This window comes from Primulina tabacum, chromosome 16, assembly GCF_025594145.1.
Source record: "Primulina tabacum isolate GXHZ01 chromosome 16, ASM2559414v2, whole genome shotgun sequence".
NCBI classification, from domain to species: Eukaryota; Viridiplantae; Streptophyta; class Magnoliopsida; order Lamiales; family Gesneriaceae; genus Primulina; species Primulina tabacum.
This window is the reverse complement of record NC_134565.1, coordinates 33,873,191-33,896,651: the sequence shown is the minus strand read 5'-3', so window position 1 is coordinate 33,896,651 and position 23,461 is coordinate 33,873,191. Positions and strand designations below refer to the sequence as shown.

At 35.9% G+C, this 23,461-nt stretch overlaps 4 protein-coding genes, 1 long non-coding RNA gene and 1 pseudogene across 5 annotated transcripts; 3 read left to right on the top strand and 3 right to left on the bottom strand.

The window, feature by feature from the left end:
• Nucleotides 1–793: 793 nt before the first annotated feature.
• LOC142528213 (heat shock cognate 70 kDa protein 2-like) lies at nucleotides 794–4,029 on the bottom strand. The gene is made up of 2 exons (XM_075633239.1): nucleotides 3,698–4,029; nucleotides 794–2,765 (listed from the first exon to the last, which is right to left on the bottom strand). The coding sequence occupies exons 1-2, from the start codon at nucleotides 3,909–3,911 to the stop codon at nucleotides 1,033–1,035; spliced, it is 1,947 nt and encodes a 648-aa protein (XP_075489354.1). The 5' UTR covers nucleotides 3,912–4,029; the 3' UTR covers nucleotides 794–1,032.
• Nucleotides 4,030–6,075: 2,046 nt separating this feature from the next.
• LOC142528992 (histone H4) lies at nucleotides 6,076–6,610 on the top strand. Its single transcript, XM_075634328.1, has one exon. It carries the CDS (start codon nucleotides 6,132–6,134, stop codon nucleotides 6,441–6,443), a length of 312 nt encoding a protein of 103 aa, XP_075490443.1. The 5' UTR covers nucleotides 6,076–6,131; the 3' UTR covers nucleotides 6,444–6,610.
• A 3,060-nt stretch (nucleotides 6,611–9,670) lies between these two features.
• On the top strand, nucleotides 9,671–10,996 carry LOC142528529 (protein ANTAGONIST OF LIKE HETEROCHROMATIN PROTEIN 1-like; annotated as a pseudogene).
• Nucleotides 10,997–14,166: 3,170 nt separating this feature from the next.
• LOC142528783 (uncharacterized) lies at nucleotides 14,167–14,743 on the bottom strand. Its single transcript, XR_012815748.1, has 2 exons — nucleotides 14,334–14,743; nucleotides 14,167–14,274 (listed from the first exon to the last, which is right to left on the bottom strand). It is a non-coding gene; the product is annotated as an uncharacterized LOC142528783 (long non-coding RNA).
• A 692-nt stretch (nucleotides 14,744–15,435) lies between these two features.
• LOC142528528 (transcription factor bHLH143-like) lies at nucleotides 15,436–16,923 on the top strand. The gene is made up of 2 exons (XM_075633577.1): nucleotides 15,436–15,558; nucleotides 15,865–16,923. Exons 1-2 carry the CDS (start codon nucleotides 15,436–15,438, stop codon nucleotides 16,921–16,923), a joined length of 1,182 nt encoding a protein of 393 aa, XP_075489692.1.
• Nucleotides 16,924–20,366: 3,443 nt separating this feature from the next.
• On the bottom strand, nucleotides 20,367–23,344 carry LOC142528781 (putative ADP-ribosylation factor GTPase-activating protein AGD6). The gene is made up of 3 exons (XM_075633952.1): nucleotides 22,330–23,344; nucleotides 22,149–22,238; nucleotides 20,367–21,125 (listed from the first exon to the last, which is right to left on the bottom strand). Exons 1-3 carry the CDS (start codon nucleotides 23,143–23,145, stop codon nucleotides 20,625–20,627), a joined length of 1,407 nt encoding a protein of 468 aa, XP_075490067.1. The 5' UTR covers nucleotides 23,146–23,344; the 3' UTR covers nucleotides 20,367–20,624.
• Between the last annotated feature and the right edge of the window lie 117 nt (nucleotides 23,345–23,461).

The following is a 23,461-nucleotide window of genomic DNA, read 5'->3' as shown; positions in this document are numbered from 1 at the left end:
TTAAATAGTATAATATCTTAAAAATCATGTTTTGATTGTTTTATATAATAATTATTACACTCACATTTATAGTTGAAGAGATATTGGTCTTTGCTACTAGTGGGATGGGGTCTAATTGTGACGACCAAATTTTTAGCGCCAGTGTTTCCACGACACTTGGTTAACAATTGAAGTTAGTTGAAGCAACTGTAAGAATATAGAGGCAGGGAAGTGAAATTTGTAATAGCCTTCAAATCTGATAAAAATATAATTGTGGAAGGCTGACTCGAATTTTCTTGTTTTTTTGTGGGATTTTTCCGCCTTTTTTGGTTGCCAACTTTTGTGCTTGACTCCATGCTATGTGATTTGAGACATTATATACTTATGAGCATGACAATTAGTTAAAATAATGACGGATTACCAAATAGTTGATCTTATTATCTATATCTTCTCGATCTGAAAGATTAGTATCGGAGATTATGACCGATAAAGAAAATTAGATACCTTTTTGTAAGAGCAAATTCTCGAAATTAAAGGATAAAAATCATGTATTAAGATTAATACGGTCAATAGCTTCATTGTCCACGGAAAAGCACGTGCACCAACCAAAAAATAAGGGAGATTTATATATGTCCACTCGTCCATAGAAAATGCACAAAAAGCAACTTCGTTCTACTTTCTATTCGTCAAGTTTTAAAAATGATAAGGATTGATGTTTTCAAGTACTAAAAATTCTCTCCAAATTCAATTATACCAAAACGCAAAAAGAAAATTTCAAATTTGCATAGTGTGTTGTCTAACTGAAATTTTGAGATACTCGGCGAAGATATCAGACTTGTTGACGACAATTCAAAGGTACTACTACTAGGAGACAGCGAGGGCGGATACAGATAGTCCAAATAGGCGATTACAAGAAGAGCACACCATGGATAGATGCTCTCCCACAAAGCATAATGATTTTAAAAGGAAAAAAACGACTCCGCCAAAAATTAACCACAATAATGATGCAAAAAAGCTCTCATAATGCAAAGTTGGCACCATGAGCAAGAATGTTTAGTCAACCTCCTCGATCTTAGGACCTGGGCCGCTGCTGCCAGAAGGAGCAGGGCCATCATCATCATCCATAGGCGCCTCTCCACCTGCACCTTGATACATCTTGGCAATTATAGGGTTGCAGATGCCCTCCAGCTCCTTCATCTTGTCCTCAAACTCGTCTGCTTCAGCAAGTTGGTTGTTTTCCAGCCACTGAATTGCTGAATCAATTGCATCCTCGATTTTCTTCTTATCAGCAGCAGGGAGCTTAGAGGCGATTTTCTCATCCTTGATGGTGTTCCTCATGTTGTAAGAATAGTTCTCGAGTGCATTCTTTGCTTCTACCTTCTTTTTGTGTTCCTCGTCTTCAGACTTGTACTTCTCGGCTTCTTGAACCATCTTTTCAATTTCTTCCTTGGAAAGTCTACCCTTGTCGTTGGTGATTGTAATCTTATTCTTTTGACCTGTTGTTTTGTCCTCGGCTGATACATTCAAGATCCCATTGGCATCAATGTCGAAGCACACGGTGATCTGTGGGACTCCTCTGGGTGCAGGGGGGATTCCTGAAAGCTCAAATTTACCAAGTAAATTATTGTCCCTCGTCCGTGTTCTCTCTCCTTCAAAAACTTGGATCAGAACTCCAGGTTGGTTGTCCGAGTAGGTGGAGAAGACTTGTTCCTTCTTGGTGGGGATGGTGGTATTCCTAGGGATCAACACAGTCATGACACCTCCAGCAGTTTCCAGGCCGAGGGAAAGAGGGGTGACATCAAGAAGCAGAAGATCCTGCACCTTTTCATTACCCTCACCACTCAAGATGGCAGCTTGAACAGCGGCACCATAGGCAACAGCCTCGTCGGGGTTGATACTCTTGCAAAGTTCTTTGCCGTTAAAGAAATCTTGCAGCAGCTGCTGGACCTTAGGAATCCTAGTCGACCCACCAACAAGGACAACATCATGAATAGAGCTCTTGTCCATCTTCGCATCTCTCAGACACTTTTCAACCGGTTCCATACATTTCCTGAACAAATCCATGTTGAGCTCCTCAAATCTGGCTCGTGTAATGGTGGAGTAGAAGTCAATACCCTCATAGAGAGAATCTATCTCAATTGTGGTTTGTGCAGTGGATGAGAGAGTTCGCTTTGCTCTCTCACAGGCTGTTCTCAATCTTCTCAATGCTCGTGGGTTACCACTGATGTCTTTCTTGTTCTTCCTCTTGAATTCCTGGACAAAGTGATTCACCATTCTGTTATCAAAATCTTCACCTCCAAGGTGAGTGTCACCAGCAGTAGCTTTCACCTCAAATATACCCTCCTCAATGGTAAGAAGAGAAACATCAAAAGTTCCACCACCAAGATCAAAAATCAAGACATTCTTCTCTCCAACACTGGTAGCCTTTTTGTCAAGACCATATGCAATAGCTGCAGCTGTGGGCTCATTGATGATACGCAAAACATTGATACCAGCAATCACACCAGCATCTTTTGTTGCCTGACGCTGAGAGTCATTGAAGTATGCCGGAACAGTAACCACAGCGTTCTTAACAGTGGAACCGAGGTATGCCTCAGCAATTTCCCTCATCTTAATCAAAACCATGGAAGAGATCTCCTCAGCAGCAAATTGTTTATCTTCACCCTTATAATTGACAACAATCATGGGCTTGTCACCTGGTCCAGCAACAACCTTGAAGGGCCACAATTTAATGTCACTCTGCACTGGAGCATCAGAAAATCTCCTGCCAATCAACCTCTTAGCATCTGCAAAAAAGAAAAGCAAGAGCATTTCTTTCGTCAAAATGAAACTTCAATTGACATAACTTATTCGATAAAAAATAGAACAGCAATGAGACACAACCCGGTGCAAAAAATACCAATTACAATACCATCTAAACAAGCATAAAGAAAGCATTATTTTAAAGTTTGCAGGTGCATGAAACCAACATTAACATTGAAAGTACAAACCACAGTAAAATGGAATAACACAGAAGGCCAAAGAGTATTAGTGTAAATATCCAACATAACATGTCCTTAAGAAGGTGGGAAACAAGCATCGGATGAAAATGGTTGATGAGGGTATTGTAATACAAACAACCACACTTAGAACCTAAATTTAATATTCATATATTGTCACCATCTGCAGACAACTCATTCAACCACAATCCTCCGCCCAATGCTCCTAACATCAAGGTTCAAACTACAAGTGATCGTAACCAGAATAAAGTATCCATTTAATTTAATTTCATAATCATAGATTATTTAGGTGAGATCAACAGGTTAATACATACACGAGCAAGAACAAACCTACAACACAATGGATCTAGTTTCGGCAAGGAGAAACTAGGGCTTTATCAAGGTTGGTAATTGAATATCATAAACTACTGGAAGAACTTTACCCAAAATATAACCTACAACAAATCCTGAAGTCTAATCGTATATATTTGAACTCAGCAATGGAAATTTAGCTCAAATAAAACTATAATAAACGTAAAATAGATAAAGAGGCAGCCGACCACAAAAAATTAATTTTAAAACCAATCCGGGTCGCGCAGCGCAGTAAGAGACTAAGCATATCCAACAAAGAAATAATGACATCGAGAATCAACGTGAGAAATCAGATCTGCTAAAAAAATCCATTGAAACACAGAACATTTTCAAGAAAAGAAGATCACCAGTTTCAAAACAGATCTTACCGAAAACAGTATTAATCGGATTCATTGCAACCTGATTCTTGGCAGCATCACCGATGAGCCTCTCAGTTTCCGTGAAACCAACATAAGAAGGTGTCGTCCGGTTACCCTGATCGTTCGCAATGATTTCAACGCGGTCGTGTTGCCAAACGCCGACACATGAATACGTCGTTCCGAGATCAATTCCGATCGCCGGACCCTCTCCTTTCCCTGCCATTGCAGCCTCTCGCTATTCTAGATCTGAATAAATTCACCCCCAAAAAAATCGCGAACTAACAAAATACTAGCACAAAATCGCCGTCCGTATAAATTAGGGTTACTTGTGTGAGTGCCTCAGCGGGATGTGAGAATATTTATACCAGATGCTAAGCATTTCCGCGTTCCAGAATGTTCGAAAAACCTAATGAATCATTCGTAGCCGTTAGATGGTTGCGGAAAATATTTAATGGTGCAAGATTCTTTTCATTTTTCCCTGTAGTGTGAATACATTGACCCACCGCCCACGTGAGTTTGAACACTACGAAACTAATGTGTTGCTTTAAGGCACCCACAATAGTGGGTATTGGGTGTCATGTCATCCAAATATTTTTCACCACCAAATATCCACAATTGTGTTCTCATGATTTGTGTGCAAAGTGAATAGGCTTGTCAAATTGGGTCAGGCCCGTCGGATCCGGCCTGCCCCGCCATAAAAATTGAGCGGATTGGGTTGATAAAATAGCAGCCCGTTTGGAGGCGGGCCAAACGGGTTGAGCTCGTTTGGGTTGCGGGCTGGCCCGCCAAATTAGGGTCAAATTTTATATTTTTAAGTTTTATATAAAAATTCATATTTCTTCCTTATTTTTTCTCATGTGCCTAACTTCAATCAATCTGATAAAATCTCTATGCTTTTATTTTTTTTGAGATGTTATACTCTCCAGTTTCCTCTCTTTTTTTAATGTTTAACTCGAATTAATTCAGAATTATCGAAATAATATAGTAAATAAAGTAATTATGTGTATTGTTGAACACATAATATTTTCTGAAATTTACAACCGTCTGTTTTCTCGACTTTGTGTTATCTTCCAATGTTTCTCACTTTTTAAGAAAATGTGAATGGTAAGAGCTAGGTGCCTTGTGCGGACAAACCCTTAAGATCGTTAATTTTTGTTTTCTTGTGATGACAAACCCTTAAGAAACTGGAGAAAGTGTATACTAAAAAAGATTTGGAATTCACATTTAAAGGTTTCATTCTATTTACGGTTGGTGATATTACATAAGTTAATTTTTAGTACATGTGTACGATGAAAACTTGTGTGAATTAAAATAAGCATTTTATTTTTTTTATGGATTATGTTGATTGTTGTATGCTTTCAATATCTTATTTCAATGTTTTTAAGTTTTTTATGAAACTATTGGACTGAAATATATTTTTCTTCTATGTTTATTTTAATATTGTTTTTATTATTTTTTTAAAAAAATAATAAGCGGGTTGGCTCGCCTAACCCGCGGCCCAATGTGGGTTGGGCTGGGTTGGCCATTTAGAGGCCAGCCAAAATGACGGGTTGGCCCGCCTCGCCACGCCTAATGGCGGATGGCGGGTTGGCCCGCCCCGTCAGCCCGTTTTGACATGTATAAAAGTGAATAACCTGTAATTTTAATAATCATTTTAATATTTTTTTAATATTCAAAAATATTCAGAAATATTTTTAATATTTTTTATAAAATTGTAAGTTATTTTATTTAAATGAAAATAAACTATTAATTAAAGTGATAATGATACCCATAAATATTTGATTGGTGAGATATTTGATTGTGAAATGTGAGATATTTGAGTAGTGAAATATTTGATTGATGATGTGGATTATGAGACCCACAAATATTTGGAGGAAATACATTTACTATTGTGGATGGCCTAATATTACAACTTTTAGTTATTATTATTTTTATCACTACAATAAATATTGGTTTGCTTATTATATTATTGCTATTATTATAAAATAAATATAAAAAATAATGTTAGTTTATAAAAGCCTGTTGATTCAATTCGATTTGTTTTTTTTTTAAATCTTGAATCAAACATTTTTTTATTTGATTAACTAAAAACAAATTTAAATCATCGCTAACTAAAAACAAACTGAAACCAACAGTTTGATTTGGTTTGCTAACAGTGCATTTAATTTAACAAAAATTAAAATAAAAATCGTCTCACGAGCAAAACCACTATCCGGGACAAAAACAAATAGATCCATTGATCTTGTACCTTATCGACGGTCCATCTAGCATATAATAAAAAAACGCGGATCACAACTTCAACCGTTGATTGAAGGCGTATCCAACGCACGTCGCACCTTCAAGGAATTTGGACCCTCCAACTCTATATAAGCTCGTTCTCACTTCAATATACATAATTTCACAGAATTTCTCAGCTAACCGTTTGAGTAGTTATTTTGCAAAAATGTCAGGTCGTGGCAAGGGGGGCAAGGGTCTGGGAAAGGGCGGGGCAAAACGGCATCGTAAGGTGCTCAGAGATAACATCCAGGGCATCACCAAGCCGGCAATTCGCCGACTGGCCCGTAGAGGCGGCGTTAAGCGTATCAGTGGACTTATCTACGAGGAGACGCGTGGGGTCCTCAAGATCTTTTTGGAGAATGTCATTCGCGACGCTGTGACCTACACCGAGCATGCTCGCAGGAAGACCGTCACTGCCATGGATGTTGTTTATGCTTTGAAGAGGCAGGGCCGTACCTTGTATGGATTCGGTGGTTAAGGACCTCGGGTTAGGAAATTTGTGTTAAGGCTATTTTTCGATAGGGTTGGGATTTTATCAACATGTGCAGATTTAAAATGGTTCCTATTGGAATAGTGTTTCGTTAGTGGTGAATGTGTTTGTATCGGAAAATCTTCGTTTTGTGCAATGAAATGAAATTCTGAATCTCTCTGTTATATATTGAATGCGTTCAGATTGACCTACATATACTTATTTCAGATATAATCAGCTTTTCTAGATAGATCGACGATCAGGTTCTTTATTGTGTGTTTCGAAATCCTAGCATGAAAGATGTGGAATTACAGTACTTGATCTACAGATGAGCTTGGGGGCGTCCTTAAATCAACTGGTTAAGTTAAGGCGGCAAACGGTGAGTGCGAGGCAAGCTGAGGTTAGTTAAACTATGGCCCATTATCCATTCCCAACTCTATGAATTGTCTTGAATTCATACGATTCACTTTCATTTTTGACATCATTAACCATATTTGTCTAAAGTAATTGATATATTTATCTTGTTTTATTTTACTAGAATCAGAGCTGCAGTAGTAATCAGTGTATTAGTTAGTCATCTGGATTTTGTGTTCTGGATGTGTTGTGGCTTTGTGTCCGAACCAAGTAAATCTGTGTGCGTATTTTCGTTATTTTGCGACCTTTAAATTCAACAAAAATCTTGCAGAATTAATTTACTACCGAGTTCTAATTGATTGTGTGTGCGCTTTCGTATCTAGGTGATTGCTTGATGAAATGGGGAGTTAGTCTATTGGGTTCATGAACATGTTCTGTTTAGGTTTTCCTACAGATGTTGGTCGCTGTGAAGATATTACTTGTTTATTATAGAGGGTTGTTACTCCGTTTACTGAAGGGTACAAATTGCGCAAATATAGATACTCAAATTGACCTGGGTCTGGGTTCTTTGGGCCCTGTTCAAGCCCATACGGGTATCAGTTCAGATCACTATTTATAGTGATGCCAAACTATGGTGTCATTTGGGTATGTCTACAAATTAAGCTGTTCCTGAGTTAATCAGAGTTTGATTCGGTAAACATCTCGTTCGAGCTGGGCTTGATATTTTTATCTTGCCGAGTTTGAGTTTCAGGATGTTCGACTTGTGAGCCCAAGTTCGGCTAATTTTTTGGGCTGACATCGTTTTAATTATCTTGTATATTTAAATGCCTAAGATTATTTAAACAATATATATTTCATAATTAATGGTTTTAATAAAAAAAGATATAGCTTGCCTGAATCTAAGTGGGGTTAGCGGTGGTGGCGGGATTCTAGTGGTAAGATATCTAATGAAATCATTGCTGAAATTGAGATCGTGGTTTGATTCTTGTTATATCTCGTTCGATCTTGAATCTCAAGAGTAGTTTATTAACTGATTAACTACTACTATTGTTTCAAAATAATATAATTATAACGAGGTGATTGATTGGACAATGAACGATGATTATTTCGGGGAATTTTGAAAAATCACCAAACCCATTCTATATCGCGTTTTTCCGTGTAGTCCAAAATCCTTGGAAAAATTTATCTGGGTTTGTCATCCCCGCTACCGGTACGAATGGATATATTTGAAGTACCCATCAAATGTAATTTCCTCAACTATTGTAGAATGTAAAGATCCTATACGCAATCAATAATATCGGATTAACTTATTGTAACATTGTTTAATAATTTTGTATGTTTCGTATGTTATTTCATAAATTCCAGGTGTTGTAATAGTTATTTCAAAGCTAATGTTTTTGGATAACATGCAATTATACGAATGTTTTCGGGATTAGACATCACAATGTTATGGTATAATTTTTTTAATTAATTTTATATATGCAACTAAGTAACGTGTTATATAAGTTATAACGTATCAATATTGTTTATCGATAAATTTTGTATTTATATAAATTGAGAAAAAATTTTAATTTAAGTCGATATTTCATTCCCACAACACTAAATCCTTAACCTCCACACCCCTCGCGTGCATATTATTAATGTTACGTACACCAATTGTTATTAATGGCACTGGCGGAGGCGGGCACACAATTGGCCCAAATATGCATTATAAAATTATTACTGCAGAAGTCATGCATTATTAAAACTATAACATCCAAATGGGTTGGGTTTGAGATGGAGTTAACTTGCCAGTGAAAAAGATGTTTCAATTTATTTTTTGGTCTGAATACCTGTTTTGTTATAATTGGATATCGAACAAAAGACTTGTATAAAATTTAAGACTGAGAAATATCATTCTAAGGTAAATAAAATCAATTTAAAATTTTTGTATATCGAATTTTTAAAACTAAAAAAATATCATATTGCGCATGCTTAATCTCGAACTCTAACTCGAAAAGGGTGTCACAACTCGGTGGCTCCTGCAACATGTCATTTCAACTTATGTTGGCCCCATTACTCCATTTTATGTTTAAAAAAGAATCGTCACATTCCTTTAAAATATTTTAAAAAATTTCTATTCAAACACACTAATATTTTTAAGGATATATATATTTTTTTAAGATAATCTCACGAATTTTTATCTGTGAGACGGATCAACCTTACTTATATTCACAATAAAAATTAATATTCTCAGCATAAAATGTAATATTTTTTCATTGATGATCTAAATAAGAGATCTGTCTCATAAAATACGACTCGTGATACCATTTCACACAAATTTTTTTTAATACAATTGTACGCATATTTAGCACCACGGCACCCACATTGGTGCATTAATGAGTGTTAATAACGCCCATTAATGTTCATGCACCAATGTAGGCAAGAAAATTATTAATCTTCGCTGACATGGCAACCAAGAAATTAATGAGAATGAACGGCGTTATTCCGAAATTTGCGACGGTTTTTCAAAAACCGTCGCCAATTCAAAAGCGTCGCTACTTTCGAAAGTTTTTTAAAAAAAGTCACTACTAGCGACGGTTTTTGAAAAACCGTCGCTAACATTATTCGCCAACGACTCTTTTGAAAAATAAATACTACGTATCATATTTAACAAACTATAACAGCTAGTTTTTATATAATATTGTAAAATACAAACTATAACGGCTAGTTAAATAAAATAATAATAAAAAATCACTATAAATACAAATCAATTTCTACAAATTTATTCATTCATCCAACACATTTCTACTCATCAACCACACTCAATATATATTCTCTACCATTCTCAAACTTATATTTGTAGGTTCAATATTTATTTCTTTAATCCTTATTTGTATACAATGTCTCATTCTTTGAGCAGCTCGAGCTCGAGCTCGAGCTCCAGCTCTAGCCCAACATACGAAGACGAAGTACAAGCTGAAGTTAATGACGAAATTTGTGATCCGGGAGAAGAAATGATGTTATGCATGCTTGAACTAAGCAGAGAAATACATGAATCTTCTGAAAGTAGTAACGATATTCGACGAAGAAGAAGGTTCATCCAAAGAAATCGTGAAGCCGGTCACTTGCGGCTCGTCAATGATTATTTTTCCGCCAGCCCAGTGTATCAAGATCATATATTTCGAAGAAGATTTCGTATGCGAAGAGAGTTATTCCTTCACATTGTGAATGCACTTGAGGCCAATTCAATGTATTTTCAAATGAGGAACGATGCTGCTAGAAGGAAAGGATTGTCACCACTACAAAAATGCACAGCTGCTATACGTCAATTGGCTTATGGAGTCCATGCCGACCATCTTGATGAGTACCTACGTATGGGGGAATCAACTGCCATCAAATGTCTTTTCAAATTCTGCCAAAATGTGGTTGAAATATTTGGTGATCGATACCTGAGAAGGCCGAATGCTGATGATATTCAACGTCTTCTTCAAATGCACGAAGAGAAACACAAATTCCCTGGCATGTTGGGTAGCCTTGATTGTATGCAATGGCAGTGGAAAAATTGTCCAGTTGCTTGGAAAGGGCAGTTTACCAGAGGCCATGGGTCGCCGACAATCGTACTTGAAGCAGTCGCATCTCAAGATCTGTGTATATGGCACGCATTCTTCGGGGTCGCGGGTTCACGTAATGATATTAACGTGTTAAACGAATCTCCCATATTCAACAATATCTTGCAAGGAAATGCCCCGGAGATCAATTTCACAGTTAATGGCACTCATTATACGAAGGGTTACTATCTAACAGATGGAATATATACGGAATGAGCTACTTTCGTTAAGGCTTTTCCTTGTCCGGAGGATTCTAAAAAGATATTGTTTAAGGAAAGACAAGAGTCTGCAAAAAAAGATGTTGAACGGACATTTGGAGTGCTCCAATCTAGATGGGCGATTGTTAGAGGTCCAGCTCGTTATTGGTACAGAAAAAAATTAAAATATATTATGTTAACATGCATTATTTTGCACAACATGATTGTTGAGGATGAGGGGTGTAACGTGACAAATTGGTCTAACGACGAAGGTGACGAACCCGCACAACCTGTCCAAGGCTCAAACCGAGGATTTCATGATTATCTCCGTAGAAATTCCGAACTACGTGACTCTCAATTACATCACCAACTTCGTGCCAACTTAGTTGAGCATATTTGGACAGAGTACAACAACAATTAGTGAAGTCAGTTTATTACAAATTTCAAAATGTTTGATTTATATGTTGTTTTTCATTATAGTTCAACTGTTGTTTCCTATGTGTACGCTTTCAGTCAAATTTGTAATAAATTTTTAAATTTACATAAATGAAACTCGTAAAATAATAAGTAAAACTATTAAACAGTTGTTTTTTCATTTTTTAAATAATATTTTAAATAAAAAAGTCTTACTTTTTTTTATTTCTTAATAATATTTTAATGAATATTGGAATTAAGTTATTTTTAAAATAATAATACTAATTATTTTTAGTAATATTTGTTGTAAAATTTTAGAAATATTAGAAAGAAATTGAAATAATTAAAAATAAAAAAATGAGTAAGTGGACAGTGGGACCCATAAATAATAAAAGTTGAAATTAAATGAATGTGGGTGTGTGTTAATAATGGGGAAGTGTTAATGTAATGAATATGTGGCTCGTGGATCCCATCATTTTTGATGAGATGGAGAGTTATTAACATGGATTAATTTCAACGGATGCCCTAAGAACAGAAGGCCATCTTTAATTTCATGGTCACGGTCTCGTAACATGATAGTGTCGGGAAAAAGGGTCTAAATCTTATCAATATAATAACATGAAATGTCTGATTAATATTTATGGTTGAATTTGATATATATGAAATAATAATATAATCGAACTAAAAAAAGTCCGAACCATATATATGTCGCTACAACAATTCGTTTCGAAGTTTTTAAACAAAATTAAATTAATTTTTAAATCGAGCAAAATTATGTAATCATTATAAAATATTATAAATAATTATAATAATCACACTTATAATTATGTGTGCGTAATTTGCGATTAAGTTGTTTTCATTTTCGATATTGATATGTCGTGTTGTTAGCCTGGGTATGCTCAGTGTATTTGTAATTTGATCAACTTAAAAAAGAGGCACATGAATTTAATGGTATAATAAGTCTTTTATTATATGGTTTCACGGATTGAACCGATCCATTTTTGTATTAAATAATATTTTTTTATGAATTGAATCGAGTCAAAGACTCGTCTCACAAAATTGACATGTGAAATAGTCTTATATGAGTTTTTGTTAAGTGATATTGATTTTAGACCTTAAATTCGAGATCTGTATTTGGATTAACGTCATCTGCTGAAATCGAACTCTAAATTTTAAACGAGCGTGATCACCCATCCGAATGTGTTACAGCTGGTGGGGATATAATTTCCCGGATACAAGTGGCTTGCTTTTTTCTTTATTTCTTTTATTTATTATCCTCACACTTTGGTTTGATTAATTATACATTATCTTTTTTCCTGGATTTACTTAATGGATGACCCATTTAGCTCACTAACTCTGTTCGATATTAGTATTTTTATTCTATTATAGAAAAATTATTTGAAATATACTTTTTAAATACAAGACTCCATGAAGAAGAAGAAGCTACACTTAATTACATAAATCGAAGGGAGAAAACTATGTTACATGTAAGAGCATGCGACGAAAATATATAGTTTCGAAATCCTTAGTAATTTATTTTATTTATTGTTATTGTTAAAAATGGAATAATCAAATACATAAAAAAAATGTAACTTATAAAAATAAAAAATAAATTAAAGTTACTTGAGTAAAATTTATATCACCACTACAAAAACTATAACGAAAGACTGGCATGAAATAGATAAAGACCATTAATAAAGTGTATAAATGAAGAGGTAAAATGATTAAGTAAAAATTAAATAACCCTGATTTTAGAAAGAATTATTAATATGGAAAATACATGAGAATATAAAATTTTATTTTTACTATCTATGTGAAAGCTATGTTGCTATATAAACATTTATATTCCCGCAAATTATATACAAAAAATCATATAAATTATTTTGTGGTTGCTTGTACACTTACAAAATCGACCAATTCTTATAATAGTCCATGTTTTTCTGCGATGCTCCTGTCTTTATGAATCTTTGTTTTTTTTAAAAAAAAAAAATTTGTAATAACTCTTCTTTGAACTAATGAAATTTGATTGATTTGCTAAAAAAATAGCTCTTATATAAAATGAGTTGTGTAATAAAAAATTTAAATTTATAGAAATAATTTTTTTAAAAATATTTTATTATAAATATATGAAAGAAATCCACGGGCAACGGGAGACGAAGCTTCGCATTTCCCATAACCTTTATTGTATATTGTAAAAAAATTTCACGGATCTTTATTCATGAGACGTGTCAATCATGATCATATATACAATAAAGAGTAATATTTTTGGTATAAAAAATAATATTTTTTCATGAGCGACTTAAATAAAATATACGTCTCACAAATTGACTCGTGAGATTTTCTTACGATATATATTGTTATTGGACAATAAAATTAGATGCAAAATGTTTAAATTATAGTATTAAAAGAGAAAAGGAAAAAGGAAAAAGAAAAGGTAAATGTGATCATATTTGGTGTGTGGATTTTATGATTAATAGTTTGAATGGTCAAGGTATGAATTATTTGTAAGCATAGGATGCTTAATCTTGATGACCATTTATTTGCTTTATCAATGGAGGAGTGAAATGAGTATATTTTTTCTCTCCTTTTTCTTCCCATAAAAATTATATTATACAAAAATTTTTATATTAAATTTTAATATCAAAGTTTAACTATGCATATAATAATTTTTATATGATATGTGATTATATCAGGGTTAATTTTTTTTCTCTGTGTGGTTTATTTTTTAATTTAATTTAAAATATTAAAAGCATAAGTTTTTAGTTATCATATAAAATAAAGAAGGGGGAACACATACCGATGATACAACCACCGGCGGGTCCACCAAACTACACCAAGCACGGCACACGAAGCCAACCAGCGCATGATTGTTCACACGTTTGCTCCAATAGCACATTTATTGAATTCGAAGTAATAATTCATTTCATTTCGGAGTTTTGTATATATAAGTGTAGTATATTTACGTATCCAAGCTAGCGGATAATCTGTCTTCTTCATTCGTTCGCTCCAACTTGTTCCCACTCAGAAAGATCTGTGCTTGAAGATGTCGAGCTTCTCGATCTTGGTTTTTTTTATCTGGGTTCATTTGTTTTGGTATTTTGAAGGCTAGAAGCATTTCTGGGTGCTGAGATTTCGGTAATTCTGATACTATATTAGAATCTTTAGTCTTTCTTCTCATTTGTTTCAGCTGGAGAGTTTTGTCTTTACTGTGAAATGTTTTCTCGACGTTTCTTGCTAAAAATTAGCGAGTAGGATAATTGGATGAAATGATATGATGTTTAATTGCTCTTTTTATCCTTGTTCGGGACTAGGAATCCATGCTTTATACAATATTTTTTATAGACTGTGCTTTTGTGGGGATTTGAGATGGGCAAAGCAGAATCCATGGGAAATTTTGAATTTTTAGAAAAATTACTTATAAATTCAAGTATCAGTTTAAATTTTCTTATTAGTATGATTGGTTGATTGATGAATCTTCCTTGTGGTTAACTTAAAGAGAGATGATGTTTTACTTGCTTGTGGTTTTTGGTGCACTATAAATGGAGAAAAGCAAATTATATATTACACTATGTTGCATGATATGGGTTTAGTATTGAAATACGATAAATTTTGAAAATATAAAACATGATACGGTATTGTATCCAATATATACAATGTGCATCTCTCGTTTAAGCAAAAAATATTCAGAGGAGTGATTTAAGAAGAGGCAGCGGCAAAAAATTGGCCAGGAAACGCAGGAGGGCGGCAAAGGGAAGTGAGCGGCGACGGTGTTAGAAATTTTGTTTGTTTCAATTTAACCCCTAAAACTTTTAACTATTTACAATTTCGCCCAAACGTATTTAGAAAATGTATTCTGTCCGTGTCAAAGACGTATCTGACATGCGTATCGGCCTGTCGTAGCAGTGTTCTTGTCTGATACTTAGGAAAAAAAGGAGTATACGTGATACACACAGATCTTATATCTAATACACAAAGCTTTGCGTGCCTCTTCTAGCTTTTATTTCCTTTCGAGTCTGGAATGGTATCCATATCATACTTAATATTTGAATGCGACATATAACATGGTTCTGAACGTAATGTATATATAAACTTTGGCAGGGGAGCTCTTGTTCAATGAGATTGGCCTCAATCACGGCAAACATAGTATGCGGTGGTATAGTCTTTTAATCGATGTGTTCCATAGAGTATCTCCTTGAACTTGTACTCCCGAGTTATTCTGTAAAATCAAATCAATCAAGTAGACGGTATTCTTTACTCACTGATCCGCTATTTATCTTGGAAATATCTCTCTACTCCCATGGGGCGGTCTCGTTTTATCGTCATTCCTTGTTATGTATTCCTTATAAGCTGAATGTTTCTGCTATACCTCTAAAGTAATTACCCTTTTGATAAATTCTGGTTTTGGATTTACTCTATATTGAGTGAACGGGCTGGGAATAAGTAGTTATGGTGTGCCAAGCTGCTAGTCAGACAAGATTTCGGGCATTGAAACACGAGAATGGAATTTCTGGATGTGCCACCATTATAGTTAGAATTATAGCATGCTTTCAACCCCTCCAAGATTGTCAGGTTTGATGATACATAAATTCCTACACTCCGAAATTCAATTTATTTTGTAATATGTTTCAAGAATCAGTAACAGCGAGTTTCTTTGTCATATTGCAGGCTGAGTATTTCCGCCAATTGCTAAAACCTGTTACGTAGACTGATTTCTTTCATGTGCATTCAAATTTCTTTTTACATTGTGTCTCTTCTTTCGCTCTAAGACAGGACGAGCTATCAGTTTCACATTGGCGTCATTAAACTGGTACGTCTGTGTGTATCTTCAGGGACTTTTACGTTTATTCATTTGATTGATGCTTCTTATAACTGTAGTTTCATTACCAGGCTTCTATGGATAAGGACTCTGGATCTTGGTCTCTTTATAATTCGTTGGGTTCTTCATATGATATCGGCGTGCCAAATACCGAGCCTGCTCGCAGGAAACTTTATTCTGTTGAGCATCCTACGTTGAGAACCGGCCCCTCATTTCCAACTTCTGAAATGCAACAGTTGAAGGCAAGCGAACTAAATGGCTCTCATGCACCTAACTCATTTCACCTCTGGCATCAATTACATCCAAGCTTTACTCCCCTATTATATTCTGCATCCAGAGAGAAGTTTCTTTCAGGCACCATTCATTTCGGACCAAAAAGAAGCCCAAAAAATTTTGCTCCACCTCCTCAGAAGAGATTTCTTGTATTTGATCGATCTGCTGATAAAACTACCTTGGTATATAGTTCAACGATGGAGAATCCCATTCAATATGGTGCTTGTTTGGTTCCCAAGCCTCCTCCCTCTACATATAACAATCAAATTGAGGAAGAACCCATGAAAATTTTCAATCCTGTGAATCCCATTATGAATGATGAACGAATAGAAAATCACCCACAAGATGATATGGATCAAGAAATTCGTGAAGACACAGAGGAATTGATTGCTTTGCTGTGTTCAGATAGCAACAGCGATTATTTGAAGGATGATGAAGAAATGAGCACAGGTCGTTCACCTACTACAATGACCGACAATCGAATGGGCGAAGAATCAGGTGAAGAGGCTGACAGTTTTACTGGGCCAACGAAAAGGCAGAAGCTTTTGGATGGAAGATATGATTTACCATTTCTAAAGCACACTTGCGGCTCTCTAAAAACCTATGAATGCACTACTTTGGATGATGAAACAGAATCCAGTTGTAGAGATAACCTTAATCCAGAAGAATTTGGTTCCTTGTCTAGCAACAAAAGGAAAGAGAGAATACAGGAGACACTGAGCATGCTGCAGAGCATATTCCCAAATTTAGAAGATAACAATCCAGTTGCCTTTATTGATAAAACAATTCAATGCCTGAGATTGTTGAAGGTTGAAGCCAAGGCCTTAGGACTCGATTCTGGTTGAATTTCTTTATCCCATGCCTCACTAAGAACGTTACTAATAAGCATATGAGTGTTTGACTTACCTGTAAAAAGGTTGAATCTTTTAAATAATGTGGATTATAATCTTTAAGCCTCTCCTGCAAGGATCGAAATGGAGCGTACAGACTTTGTTTTCTAGTTTTCTATGAACATCTCTGTCCTGCCTACAGAGAGACTAGAAACATGCTTATTACAGAGTAAAATTACATATTCCTTTTGGAAGAATGAGAAGACTTCTTCATTTGGTAGGACCTCTCAATATGGAGCATGCATGCGCATTGCGTGCGTGTACATCCTAAAGCTTGTTTGGCTTCTTGCAACTCCACTTTCCGTGGCTTGAATTGGCTCGCCTGTCAAAGCTTCTGTCTCATTGCATGGAGGATATGTTAATGGTTGTCTATTCTTGTTCTTTTTATTATAACTGGCATGGTTTTCCGATATATGTATATGTATGCAGTCAGATGATTGAACATAATGCTGTATCGATTAGTCTTTCTGAGTTGCTAGAATGTTGACTTATCTTGCATGCGTTATATTTAGTGTGTGACAGTAAGATTCTCATTCTCCGTTTCAACTTCATTGCTTGTTATGCTGCTCCTGTTATGTCCAAATCGTGTGGGGCGAGGGATATATTGATACAAACTACTCGGTTTACGAGCTTTGAGTCGATTCAAATATTATACGTTTTGTATTTTAATAATCGGACTCAAACTGAATTCGAAGATGTACAAATGTTTTTTCTGCCAAATTTGAGTTTAGATCATTGCGTTTGATTAGTCTATTGAGTTTTAATATCTTAACTAATATTTGATAAATATAAGACTGACAAAGCTCACATGCAGTCATGGACCAATCTGAATTCAAGTCTTTGTTTAAAATAACTAATAAATACATAACAGACTAATAGCTTAACAAAATAATTAAGACCCAAACGTTGATTTGAAAATAAACATGTCTGAGATTGATGTCAAATATGAATTGAAAAACGTTCCAGCCTGCTTTGATCTCTCTGAACAAATACCAAACAATTTTATGTCTTCATTAACAGTTAGTAGAAGCCAAAGGGAGCAGGATTTCCAAAGCATGCAAGATTAAAACATAGCAATAACTACAATAAACAGGACAGTGAAACCTAGAATGATTACATGTAAATGAGAAATCGAATTTATAGAATCAAAAATTGATTTAACTATTTTGAGCCAAGAGGACTGGTCCCACCTTCTAAAGTTTAAGAGAAATCATCTAAATCTTCATTAAAAGTCGGGTGATGAATGATTAGATCTAACTTGTTTCCTTTGCAGCTGCATGGTACATGTCCAAATCGGCATCAAGATCTTGTGCAGATATTCTCGTACCACCTCCTCTACCACGAGCACTGCCCGGAATTTGTCCTCTCACACCACCTCTTCCTCGAACTCGATCATTCCTATCCCACAAAGTTCACAAGAAAAAAGAATCCTCAGATTAGAGTGATGCTACTTTCAGAAAGGAGCATAAAATCTAGAGTTCTTGTTAAACAGAGATGAAAGAAGCTTGTTCCATTCTGCATGCATCTATCCAATGGAAAGAACAGTGTATAACAGAACATCAAGTATAGGGACCTGAAAAACAATTCCTTTGAAAGAAAAATGATCACAACACTAGTTGAGATTTGAATAAAGTGACATTGTAAACTTTACTTGAGCAGTTTTCCATGTTGTCATTTTTGTTGATTAATCAATTTAATCACTCATTTTGTTTCTTTACTAATTGTTATCTTTTAACGTTTCTGATCTTCCAAATCTGTCATAGTGAACTGCACAACTTTTCGGCTCACCCATCTCCAAGAACAGCTTCTGCATATTATGGCATATAGGGTGAGTCAAAATCTACAACTTTCACAATAAAAAAAAGGTTGACGGGAATCTAAAAAAAGTAAAAAACTATTTTATCTCACCTTTTTTTAACAAAATATTGATGTAATACAAGTTCAACTGTTGTCAACTATCATGGAAAACGAAGAGTTTCCACCTTTGATTGTGTACACATATACAATTGTAGTTCTTCTCGTTACTTGGAAACTAAGCACAGAGACTTTTCTTTAGGCTGTTTTTGATGGAATGATTTCGTGTTAGATTTCAAATCCTTGATGTAAACCTACTCACACTGATGGGTAATCTCCAAATCCATGGAGATCAAATCCCTCAACTTTAACCCAAATAAGACAAATACAATCTTCAATTATGAGAGTAATATCGAATCTACTGGTTCACATCCATTCCACAAAGAAATGCATCAATACAAACATAACATTAATGTATAATAAGCTTGATAGAATACTACCTTTCTGTTTGGACTTTTTTTAAGAGCAAACAACCTTACATCAGTGCCCTGGTTTAAATTGATGTAGCAGCACGGACAATCAATTTCATTAATGTGGTTCATGATCACACCAGATAAAGGTGCATGGCATCAGTGTGATCGAGTCAAGGCATCACCAATTTTTTTAATACACTAATTTTTTTAATACACTAATTCCTCCTTTGAAAGGGCTGTTTTGTGATAAAAAAAAAGTTATATAAACTATATCATGAGTCAATTTTATAAAACAAATCTCCAACTCAATCCGTTGAATATAAAAATATTAGTTTTTATATTAAAAACATCATTTTTCATTGGATAGACCATTCTTACGGATAAAACCGTGAAACTGTCTTGCCTCTTCTATATTTAGGGATGAGTTTGTTTTGTGCAAGCACGACAATTTTTCAGATTTCGGAAAGAAAAGAATCATAACTATTGCGAACCATCCACTCCTCTCTGCTAAAGTTTTAACTTGGATGCGACTGAATGATCTTCCGTGATAAAAATCGATGCATTATTGAAAAAGTTTATCATCCATCTACATTCTACTTATTGAAGATTCGATTTGATTCAATCTTATACAAAAGAGAAACAAACGAGGCAAGAGGGCCGAGACCAAAAATAAAATAGGCACAAAACTTATAACACATCATCTGTAAAGATTCATTTATTTTTTGTTTGACAGGGAGGACAACCCCAGCCGCCGATTCAGCCCATATCCAAGACATAAATACATAATCGTATACTGAATTCGAGAAATGAAAGACAAAAAGAACCTTACACCAAGACTCGAGTCCCAGCTCAGGAATCAAGATGTATCTAAACCATTAAAGACTACTTTCCGGGCGAATCCAGAAATCTTCAGGAGGGAGTGAAATGGACAGGATGAAATTCGAAAATTGGAAAATTTTCAATGAAATACCCATTTCTTCTCACTAGAAGATTCGGGTTGCTGCCCTCTCACCGGGTCCAGCAGTCTTGTTGCTTTATTGTCTTAAAGAAATCCGCACACCGCCATCTACTTGAAGATGTGATGTAACAACGAACGAGGACGGCTATATGAATTTTGCCGCAGTTTGTATGTAATCAAAACTAAAGTACAGATACTGAAAAACCAGTAAAAATCCAATTGCAGTCTGAAATGCACAATTACAATAGCGAAAAAGGTCTTCAAGACAAACAAGTAACCTATATAGTTTCTTGGGCATTTTCCAGGCCAAACTATAGGAAATTTTACATTCATATACGACTTCCATCACACAACCACATCGCAGATAACTTCCCTAAAGTGGACAGAAGGGTAAAATTTTTAGAAACAATTGGGATTGAAATGTGCTAACCTCAAAGAAACCCTCCCTCTGTCCATTTGGTCTCCGATTTTCCATTATAACCCACTGTTTTCTTATCAGACCCATTTTGATGGAAACTATCGAATCCATCATCCTTACCATCATCCCAGCCTGCCCAGCTATCTCCATTTTGGGATTTTGTCCCCTTTGACGGTTCTTCCTTCTTGCTGTCTGCTGCATCCCAATCATCCCAAGAAGAAGAACTAACAGAGTTAAACTGCCCACCAGAAGAGGTTTTTGTTCCGGTAGTAGAATTCCAACCTTTGGAATCTTGTCCAAACTCCTGATAACAGCCATTAGCGTGCCCTTCATTGCGTTGCCAGCCATCATTTTTCAAGCCAGATCCTTCTTTAGTGTACTCCTCGACTTTCTGAGAAGCCAAGGCCATTACCCCTTTCATAAGCCCCCATGTCTTTTGTCCAATTTCTGATGTCTTCGCTGTCACAACATTAACAGTTTCATTCATCTTCTGATCATATCCCCCCTCTTTTACCTGTAAAAGTGGGATTGCTGAGAAATTTGCTTTTTCATCATATATTCAAGTTAGGGGAAAAAAGATACTGAACATCATCACCCAACATCGTAGATCTAATTTTTTGTGCTACAATACCCCTGGGTGATTCTGTGAAATTACACAGCATATCTGCTGCAGGATACTGATAGATAAATTTTAAATGCGGACGAATTACTAAGCTTTTTAAGTCGACCATGCATTCAGAATGTTTGGTTTGATGCCTAAAAATGCATGTTATAAGCAAAGATGTGTAATCTCTATTTTTCATCTCCTTTATCAGTTGCAAAAATTTGGGAAAACAAGACCAAAAATTGAATCCAATGATTCCGAAGCACGTAATGGGCGCTCCAATGATGTTTTAAGCCAAAAGGATGCAAATGGTGAGGTTCCCGTTAACAATGTATAGCTACACATATCATGCTCCTCGTTATAAACCCAGAGAGTAATGGTATTTGTACAAGGGTGATGATGCACAAATCACTTGTTTATAAGCTTAAAACACCCACAGGCACAAAAACAATGATAAAACTGACACTAGTTGAGAATCATGTCCTAAATCGGAGCTTTTCCCACAGATTTGAGATGTGAAATGCATTTATCCCCATGATTAGCATCATAAAAACTTACAAGGGGAGGAACAAATTCTCTAGTTTTGAAACCACGTGAAAAACACCAAAATTTTTCTAGGCAGAAATTCTGAAAAAGAATACATGGTCGGGCTAGAAGGACCTTTCATATCTCTCACAACCTCAATCAAGGGATGTTAGATATGACTAAATGCATCCATGAAATAACGTTGATGGTATGCAACAGCACTAGTAGATAGTTCAATTTTAAAATATGAAAAGAAAACATTGAAGGCAATTACAAATAAAAAAAAGGTTCCCTTTTAGACTAATGAGCAAAACATAGCGCATCACCTGAAGTAAAATCGAACACTCTCAAAAGAATACAAGTACACTAACAAGACCAACAATCATGTCACAGGTAGGAAAACACTACCTTTGAAGTGAACTCCCTAGTCCCAGCTTGAACAACTGTTGCTGCAGACTGGGCGGCGGATGCGGCTACCACAGATAACCTGCCAAATCCCTGCATACAAAACCCACCAAGCATAAGCAATCACAAATAAACACATCAATTGATAGGTACATAATACAAGAAACATGACAAGAAAACGAACCTGGGTAACAGCAGAAAGAACATCCCCCTCTCCATAATTATTCTTAGGCGCTGGAGCAGGACTTGATCCAAATCCAACATACTTCCCACCTTGCGATGGGTTGATCCCCTCAGGCCTCGACTCGTTTTCCGCCATCTTCATCGCAAAAAAACTCTCCTTATTTGCAGCAGACGTCTCCAACTGAGCCCGTGAATAAATATCTTGAGTGGATTTAGAACGGGAAGGCGGGCTACCTCCATTCCCGGAACTCCTAAAATCGCCTACAGTATTGTTTCTCCTAATACTATTGGGAGAATTATTCCCCCCATCATCAAAATTATCCCAGCTATCCCACCCCGAATTACTTCCAGAATTACCGCCTCCACCCCCATTAGCCTTCAGCGGAGGCTTACCAGCGAAACTAGTCCCATTCTTATCATTCGATTTCAATGTTTCTTTGACGACCGGAGGATCGCGCCAAGGTTTGCCGTCGGCAAGCGCCTGAATACGATCCCGATAAACGGCAGCCGCTTTGGTATTATACTTGGTCACAATGTCCGTTTCTTTAGGGATCCCATACTGAGAAACAAAATTGTTGAATTTCTCATTGCCCCCAAGCTCCATTTTCTTGACCTGGATCTCGGACCACGAGTCCATGGTCACGGATCGAACGAAGGAGATATGAACGCCGAGCCCACGGTGTTTACCCGAACACTCGAGGCACATGAACACGCCGTATGACACGGATGCCCATTGGGGGTTCTTCTGGGAGCAATCGACACAGATCTTGTTTCCCACTTGAGATTGGAGCTCCCTAAGCCTACGCGATGCAGCCATACGTCGTCGGATCAGTGGGATTTAGGGATCCAGGAATCGGATCTGAGAGGATCGAGACGGGGGAGATTGAATCTTTAGATTTGATGCTCCCTGATGATTTTCATTTCTTTTTATATTATTTTATTTTTTCTGGTTCAGTTATGGGAGAAAAAGAGGAGGAGGTCGCCGACACCGGGAAAAATGTTAGGCTACCGCAATTGTCCGCACTCGGAGAATTATATATACTCCTTATGAGGGTAAATTGGTTGTTTGATAAACTCTCTTATTTATGTTAAAAAAAAAAAAATAAACTCTCTTATTTAACGCCACCTCATTT

Bases quoted from the DNA above. Each gene is read 5' to 3' on its own strand.
- LOC142528213 (XM_075633239.1), bottom strand. From the start codon at position 3,911: ATGGCAGGGAAAGGAGAGGGTCCGGCGATCGGAATTGATCTCGGAACG. The intron at 2,766-3,697 runs GTAAGATCTGTT...TCTTTTTTGCAG, and splicing joins TCCGATTAATACTGTTTTCG to ATGCTAAGAGGTTGATTGGC.
- LOC142528992 (XM_075634328.1), top strand. From the start codon at position 6,132: ATGTCAGGTCGTGGCAAGGGGGGCAAGGGTCTGGGAAAGGGCGGGGCA.
- LOC142528528 (XM_075633577.1), top strand. From the start codon at position 15,436: ATGGTGTGCCAAGCTGCTAGTCAGACAAGATTTCGGGCATTGAAACAC. The intron at 15,559-15,864 runs GTTTGATGATAC...TTATAACTGTAG, and splicing joins AACCCCTCCAAGATTGTCAG to TTTCATTACCAGGCTTCTAT.
- LOC142528781 (XM_075633952.1), bottom strand. From the start codon at position 23,145: ATGGCTGCATCGCGTAGGCTTAGGGAGCTCCAATCTCAAGTGGGAAAC. The intron at 22,239-22,329 runs GTTCGTTTTCTT...TTTTGTATGCAG, and splicing joins TTCTTTCTGCTGTTACCCAG to GGATTTGGCAGGTTATCTGT. The intron at 21,126-22,148 runs GTAGTGTTTTCC...CCACTTTTACAG, and splicing joins CTAGGGAGTTCACTTCAAAG to GTAAAAGAGGGGGGATATGA.